General features: G+C 27.0%; 1 protein-coding gene across 1 annotated transcript in view; it reads left to right on the top strand.

Annotated features, from left to right (window-relative positions):
• Positions 1 to 1,452: 1,452 nt before the first annotated feature.
• The window catches only part of LOC113373935 (angiotensin-converting enzyme-like), an 8,397-nt gene continuing 1,371 nt past the window's right edge, over positions 1,453 to 8,478 (top strand). The window contains exons 1-6 of the mRNA XM_026614201.1: positions 1,453 to 1,662; positions 1,817 to 2,072; positions 3,238 to 3,381; positions 4,921 to 5,210; positions 6,905 to 7,077; positions 8,322 to 8,474. Coding sequence (XP_026469986.1) covers positions 1,453 to 1,662; positions 1,817 to 2,072; positions 3,238 to 3,381; positions 4,921 to 5,210; positions 6,905 to 7,077; positions 8,322 to 8,474 — 1,226 coding nt within the window. The remainder of the gene's footprint in view (positions 1,663 to 1,816; positions 2,073 to 3,237; positions 3,382 to 4,920; positions 5,211 to 6,904; positions 7,078 to 8,321; positions 8,475 to 8,478) is intronic.

The following is an 8,478-nucleotide window of genomic DNA, read 5'->3' as shown; positions in this document are numbered from 1 at the left end:
CACCTAGAAATCAAGCAGTTACTTAATAGTTGAAAATATGTTTCGCAGTAAAAGTGGCCCTACATTGCTGGGTCAATCAGCAGTATTAAAGGTCTAGTTCAAGCAATAAAACCATTGAGTTGCGATTTGAAAAGGTGAAGATCGTAGTTACAAAGTATCATCACAAGAATTGAAAAAAATTCATAGTTTCTGATTGCTATTCTAAAAGAAATCTGAACTACACTTTGAACCTTCATAAACCGACTAATGTTTTATCAAACATTTCTGGATTTATATATAATTTTTTATTTTGCATTTTGTTTTGATATTTTAGTAAATGATTAAAATATTATAAAAAGTATACCTACTGTCCTTTTTGTTTCATTTTGGTGTTTTAATGAATGATAAAATATAAAATGTATTCTGTCCTTTCTGATTTGTTCTATAGTATGATATGTATATCTTTTTTTCAAATAATGAAACATGTTCAACAATTATTGTATAATATTGCATGAATTATGGCACATATCAAGTATGAAAACATAATTATAAAGGTATTAATATATACTAATTTCTTCGTGTAAACATTTTTATTTAATTAATTATAAGAAAACTTACCATGGATATCCAGAAATATGCAGAATTCTTCATTAAAACAAAAAATAAAAAAATAAAGAAATTCGAATTTAAGAGGTTTCATCCATATCGAAATGTGAAAATATAGTGAAAAAATCGTAGAAAAATTATGAAATATCTTTTAATGATTTGAAATACACATTTTATAAGGTAAAACTATTCCGTTTACACCGATTTGTAGTAATGTTATGAATTATATGCGCGCGCTAAAGTAAAATGAATGCGAAAGGTTTTTATCAAGTGTCTTGTTCTTTTGCAGTATATTTTGTGCAGTTCAACTATACGTACGTTTTCCACAATTTCCATAAAAATAAATTGAAATATATTTGAATTTATGAAAATACTTCAAAAAAAGTTTTTGTTTTAATAAAAAATTAAATATTAGTAAAGCAATTGTAGCAATGCAGTGATTGTGATTGGATTAGTGAAATTCTTGAAAAATTATTCATATTTGTCATTTAATGATAATATATATATATATATATATATATATATATATGTAAATAAACTTCTATATTCTTTATATTCTATATTTTATATTCTTTAAAATGAGTACGATTTTGATCGACTATATCTAATGGCAGAAATTGCAAATTGCTTTGTTTATGTATTTCCTATCATGTAAATTAAAATAGATAAAAGGAACCTATTATTAGTATCTACGAAGCAATATTATATACTTTCATAGCAAAATACTATAATCAATAACATATTGTACTAATAATATCTATATTTAATAATATGAGCTGTAATAATTTATATATCTTGTATTAGATTATATAGTTAAATATGAGCAAAGTGATTAAATGACTACAAAAGAAGTAAATATAGTTCATAATGATTGAATTGACATTAAAAGTTTTAATATTGGCAATATCTTTGTCGACCTTGACACTTGGCGCCAAAACTGATTTCGATCAGGAAGAAGAAAAAGCTGCCAATTTTTTAGAGTTAATAGAACAGCCCAATATAGATTGGTATAATCGTATAGGACTAGCCAATTGGGATTATAACACTAATATAACGAAAGAAAATGCAGAGAAAAAGGTTTGTAAAAAATATTTTTATCTGTTTATGTTGTAAATATAATATAATATAACATAACATCTATTTAAATTGCTAAAATAAACTCTTTGCCAATCACAAATTGCAAACGAATTTTACTTCTAATAACATCTAGTACTACAACTTTTTATTCTAGAAAAAAGTAAATGCAGAATATGCTTTATATAGAAAGCTCCAACTTGCAGAAGCTTCAAAATTCAATTGGAGGCAATTTAAAGATGAAGATCTTAAAAGACAGTTCAAGCTTCATCTTAAATTAGGAGATAGTATTTTAAATGAACATAAATATCGTCGACTGCAAGATATTCAAAATGAAATGAAAACAAATTATGCAACTGCAAAGATATGCGATTATAAGAATAGAAAAAAGTGCGATTTGGAATTGGATTCAGGTAAAACTATTTTAAAAGACTGATAATTTTATTTTTAATTCATAGATATTTGATATTTTTTTAAACAAGTAATTAGATTTGATTTTGCAAATGATTAATCAATTAAAAATTATCAAAATGTTACTAAAATAGAAAGAACTATACACTTTTTTGTTAAACATTTATGCAATTGCCTAGTATTTTACTTTAGTTAACAATTAGTTTTTTTATTATCATTCTTTTCTTTCATAATCATCATAATACGGATATCATTTCGATGTAAATACTATCCTTTATTTTGTACTCTATTTCATTTATATTTATGTTATTTTTTTATTTCATTTATATTTATTGTATTGTGTAATTAAAAAAAATTAGGAGTGCCATAAAAAAATTAAAATTAAATTTCTTGTCTGATCAATCATTTCAATGTTATACGAGAGTTATAACCATTAATTTGAAAATTTTGGTATCTTTCAGATAAAAATAATTTACATCCAATAATCAGACGTATAAATATACATAATTTGAAATTAATAAATTTTAATTACAAATGGCTACAATATTGTAAATTGTTAATTAACAATAATACCATTATTGTAAATTAATTAATACCATTTTTAAAGATTATTGAATAAAAACAACAATTTTTATTCAATAATTAAGAGAATAAATCTACTAGAATCGTAATTTTTTGTAATTTATTCCATTTTGAAGATTACTTAAAAAACAACAATATTCTAACAAAATTTTGCCTACGTAAATTGTTTAGAGAAATTTTGGTAATGATATTATAAATCAGGAATTATTTTTTATCCAACTAGAATCTAGTATAAAATATTTAGTTTGTTGAATTATTTACAGAACATGCCACATTCATCATTAATATTTCAAAACTTTTGAAGTGTTCTAAATTTTTCGAAATATTCAGAACTCAAACTCTAAAAATCATTTTCAAAAAAAGAAAAAAAAAATTAATAAGTTGTAGAGTGTATGAAACATTAACATAATGATATTTCAGTTTATCCAAAAACTTTCGCTTGCAAAATTTTCCTTATTGTACAAAATTCTATATATTTCACGAATAATATTATGGCAATTAAATTGTCAAACTCGATAAAACACCAAGTATGCCTGATTAAAAAATAAAAGATTATGAATTATATCTAGTTCAATCTTGTTCCAGATGTGAACGAAATCTTTGCAAAAAGTAGAAATGCAAAAGAATTACAGTACGTTTGGGAACAATGGAGAAACGTGGCCGGAGCTCCAATTCGAAAATTATATTCAGAGTATGTTGAATTGAAAAACGAAGCAGCTCGACTTAATAGTGAGTGAATATTCAAAGAACGAAGAAATTATTTATAATAAAACAAAGAAAATGCTCTGCTTTTGCATATTCATGACCTTAGATTAACGAAAGTTTTACTTGCAATAGATAAGTCGCGTAGTTATATATGCAAAGTTTATGAATATCTAAAAATAATAACGAAATTATATTGCTAAATAATATTTATGTGTAATATATTAAAAAACGTAGATTTTATTTTCAAGAACATATTGACAATTACAGGGATATTTGAATATGTAAATTGTGTAGGAAATACGGAACTACTCAATTTACTCACTTGACAAGTCACTTGAAGCCTAAATTAAGGTCAAAAATAATAGCGAAAACAATTTAGTGATGATAATATACAATTGTCATTTGTATTGACAATATTTGCTTTTGGACACTGTTAAAAATTCAGGAAGTTTAAAAACTGCGAAGAAAACAAGATTTTAATAAAGGCAATAAATAATAATTTTTATTTAAATTATTGCAATGAAAAAAGGAGAGCGAAAACTGCTATTTTTATAAAAATGTTTAGCATTAAATCAATTAAAATTAATTAATAAAAATTAATTATAAACACACATTTGTAAAAATGTTTTAAGAGGGCGTCTATTAATCACTTGGGTTTTTTTATGGGAAGGGGGGGTGGTAGGTTTAACAAATACTACGAAGTATCACGTAATAGTATCACGAGTATAGTAAATTATCACGTGTATTAATATTTTAATTAATTTTTTTTAAAAAAGTTCAAACATTCAAAACGTAAACAAAAATACACCTGATGTTTGGTGGGGAAGGAGGGGTAATTTTGAATATCACCATGTATCACCAAGGGGGAGAGGGGTCAAAAAATCCTTAAAAACAAGCCCCGCTAAAATATTTGAATATGTACATTTCTTAATGTAATGTAAGGCTGTGTTATCTTTACAAATATTATACAAATTTAAAAAGACTATTTTTGCGTCGACTATATTATTTTCACACCTTTTTCTGCAGTTGTTTATACTTTTACACTAACACTTTTTACATTTTAAATTTCAAACTTCTGTCTCTTTTTCTCCATTTTTTCTCCAATCTGAATAGAAGCATTATTCTTTACCGAAACTAAACAATTTGCTCCAAAAATGTACTAGAAGAATACTTTGCTCAAAATATGTACTAGAAGTTAATTATATACACAGATCTCTTGAAGACGATCTCTATTATTATGAAAGGCTACGCTCTCAATAAAAATGCCAATATAAAGGTAAACGACGAAATACACTTATTATTTTCAAACCCTTTATCTCACAATTGTTTATAGTTTCACTTACATACATTTCACATTATAAATTTTTGTCTCTACTTTCAGTTTCCTATAAATTTTACTCTCGATAACTAGTATTCTTCTCCAACAAAGTAATTTTAGTGACTTTAGTTGAGGATTCGTGCAGCATGCACTTTTATAGCATGGATCCGATTCAGTCTCTTTTTTTCACAACCAAAAACTTAATATATATAATAATATATATTATTATTGTTTCATACATTTAGATTACACCGACGTTGCCGAAATGTGGCTATCAGAATACGACACTAAGGATTTCGAAGATGAGCTTTCCAGTATATTAAGGGAATTGAAACCTTTATACAACCAACTTCACGCTTATGTTCGATATAAGTTAAGAAGACATTATTCTGTAGAAGTGGTATCAGAACGAGGCCCAATTCCGGCTCATTTGCTAGGCAACAATTGGGCGCAAAAATGGTCTCAAATTGAAGATATTGTTAAACCGTATCCGGACGCAAATGGGGCAGATATAACACCGAAATTATTAGCACAAGTAAAATTCCAAAAAAAATTTGGACAAATATTCTACTAACTATACCTTATCAAATTACATCGAATGGTATTTAAATTTTGGAAATCAGTGTAGCCGTTTTTGAGCAATCGGCGGTGGAAGGTGTAAAATTGCATAACTTTTTCTAAATATTGTCTCAAATGATTCAGAATGATTTGACATACCATACATAAAATTGTAAAATCGGATTTTCTGTCAAAACAAATACTAATACTTGGGAAAATTAGAAACAATAAAACTGATATGGATTTCATGCTTCACTAAACAATATACATTAGTACGGATAAAAATACTGATAATAATTAAATTATTGACGATTGTTAAAAATATGTACAATTTGCTAGTTTTAATATTTGAGTAGTGCGGGGCACAAAGGTCCAATTTGTGTTTGAGCAATTATATTGTTAAAACCAAACCAATTATATCAAAACAAATTGCACATATCTATCAAACAATCAACAGTCTGACAATGTTCAGTAAAACTCCCAGCAAATACATTATTGTAAAAATGTTTTTTCTTTGCTCTTATTCAAAATTTTTTCACACAAGTCCAATTTGACTTTGAGCAAAAATATTCTGAAAACCAAACCATTTATATCACAACAAATTGCACGTATCAAACAAACAACTATCTGACTATGTTCAGTAAAACTCCCAGTAAATTCATGTGGAAATGTTTTTTTGCTGTTATTCAAAATTTTGCCACAAAGGTCCTATTTGATTTTGAGCAATCATATAGTGAAAACCAAACCAATTATATTACAACAAATTGCACATATCAAATAAACAACAATCTGACTATGTTCAGTAAAACTCCCAGCAAATTCATCATTGTGAAAATATTTTTTTTGTTGGTATTCAAAATTTTACCACCTAGTCCTGTTTATTCCATAGGCTGGATAAAAAGGACAGCCATTGGGAAAACAGATACAATGTCCTATCTTTAATTCTAAAGGGGTTGAACGAAATAATAGCTACATTATTTACAGGGTACATTTTTTACAGGGACGACATTGTATTCAGCATTGATCCAGTATTTTGTCAGAAATAATCATAAGCATAGTTAAAATAAGTCTGTATTTAAATTATCTCTTGTTGAATTGCTTTTGTTAACTTAATTAACTATTTTTTATTGTTTACACCTTTACCAGGATAATGGTTCAGTTGGTCCTCTTTACCCCACCCAAATAAAAGCTTTTATAGAAGTTATTTTTTAAACTGTTAAATCTAACTTAAAATTAACAAACTATATTATAAAACAAGTAAATAACGCTTACCAACAAGTTTTATTAAGATCTCGTAAACTAAACAACAGTGCTCACAACCAAAATAACCAACAATGAACAAAATAGTTTTGTTATGGATTTTTAAACATTGCCGCTTACCTCCTGATAGCGGCGTGATGGCTGATTATACATCTTTTTCCCTCTACTTTCAAATATTGTTGTTGAACAATTCCTAACTTTACTTGGTTTTAAGATAACGGTGGTGGATCTTTTTACCCATCTTCTACTCCAGATATCTCATTTTATTTCAATAACATAATTTGTACGTTGTTTCTCAAATATACTAACAACACCTATAGTAAGTAGGTACTCTGTCATCAATAAATATTTGACTAATTAATATTCAAATCATATCAAATTTAATGATAATGAACTCAAATATTATTCTAGAACTATACACCACGAAAATTGTTTGAATTGGCAAATGACTTCTTTAAGTCAATAAACTTGACGGGTGTGCCGGATTCCTTCTGGGAGAAATCTATGTTGAAAAAACCAAATGATGGGCGCAAAGTTGTTTGTCATGCAAGTGCCATGGATTTAGCAAAAGACTCGGATGTTAGGTAAATTAAACAAAAATATTTATTTAATAAAAAATAATAGATTAGAACGTAAATTTCAGTACAATATACATAATACGAATTCATTTTCAGTTTTCTTAAATACACTGAACTAGTAATATATTTTTGCTTTATTTTCTACTCTAATTTTGAGATAAGTTGTTCTTCAATATCTTGTAAACAGTTCTCTCTGGTTTAAAAGTTGATAATACTAGTAGTGCATGGCATTGTGCCTTAAGACAAATTGCTGGAACTTTCCGTACCTAAGCCTAATTTACTAACAAAACTTTGAAAAAATTAGATTTTTTAGAAGTTTTGAAATATTTGAATAAAAATGACTTTTTTGAGAAGTTAGATTTTTTTATATTTTGATTTTTTTTTGTATTTTGATTACTTTTTGGAAATTTTGAACATTTTTTAAGCAATCGCGCTGCATTGCTGATTTGATTTCGAAATGTCAAAGCGCGTAAGCGCCGCATAGACGCGACCTTGAAACATTGGTTCCGTACCAAACCCATATAAATGTACAAAAAATTTGTACTTATTATTATAATCATTGTACATATGTCTTATGTTCATTTTTGCCCGCCAAATGGCATTATTTTTTACTTTTTTTATTGGATCTCCGCAGACGCTGAACCTGCCTTCTACCAGTTGTTCATTTTGTCAATACAAGTAAAATGTTTTTCGAATTATTTGAATTGGACGTTCCGTTACCAAAATCAAAAATAAAATACCATTTTGACACTTTTTGCCCCGTATCTCCGAAACGGATAGACCTGCTTTTGCCAAAAAATAATCAGCACGACTCCTTATCAGTAGGAATCTAATGTTCTTGAATTAGTCAAATCGGTTGATCCGTATTCGTGAAATCGTTGACAAAAATTTGTATCCGCACACACACATATACATCCATTTTTTCTAAGGTATGCTAAAATGTTCAGCAACTTCTGAAACGTAAAGGTATATAATTTTTTTTTGCGATTACTATAACTTACCCCACAGAAAGTTGATTACTGTAGTCATTGACTAACAATAAGTATAAAGCAAAACATTTTTAATTTTTTTGCTGCATAAATTTTACATATACTGGAATTTTTCTAGTCTAAAACATGCTTACAATACAATAAATTTACTATTAATAAATTCAACTGTAATTTGTTATTCATCAATTTAATATTGACAAACAATTTTTAAACCCTTATTTGCCTAAATATTATTTATATTATATAAGTTTTAAATTTCAGGATAAAGATGTGCACTCAAATCAATGCAAAAAATTATCAAACCGTCCATCACGAAATGGGTCATATTCAATATTATCTCCAATACAATCATTTACCTTTAATTTACAGACGAGGAGCGAATCCAGGTTACAATTTCTTGTTATATGGTCTAAAGTTA

Source organism: Ctenocephalides felis, unplaced genomic scaffold, assembly GCF_003426905.1.
Source record: "Ctenocephalides felis isolate EL2017-DRISC unplaced genomic scaffold, ASM342690v1 CF-g0.4_SCAFFOLD_01604, whole genome shotgun sequence".
NCBI lineage: Eukaryota > Metazoa > Arthropoda > Insecta > Siphonaptera > Pulicidae > Ctenocephalides > Ctenocephalides felis.
The sequence above is the reverse complement of the archived record's forward strand: the minus strand, read 5'-3'. Positions and strand labels throughout refer to the sequence as shown.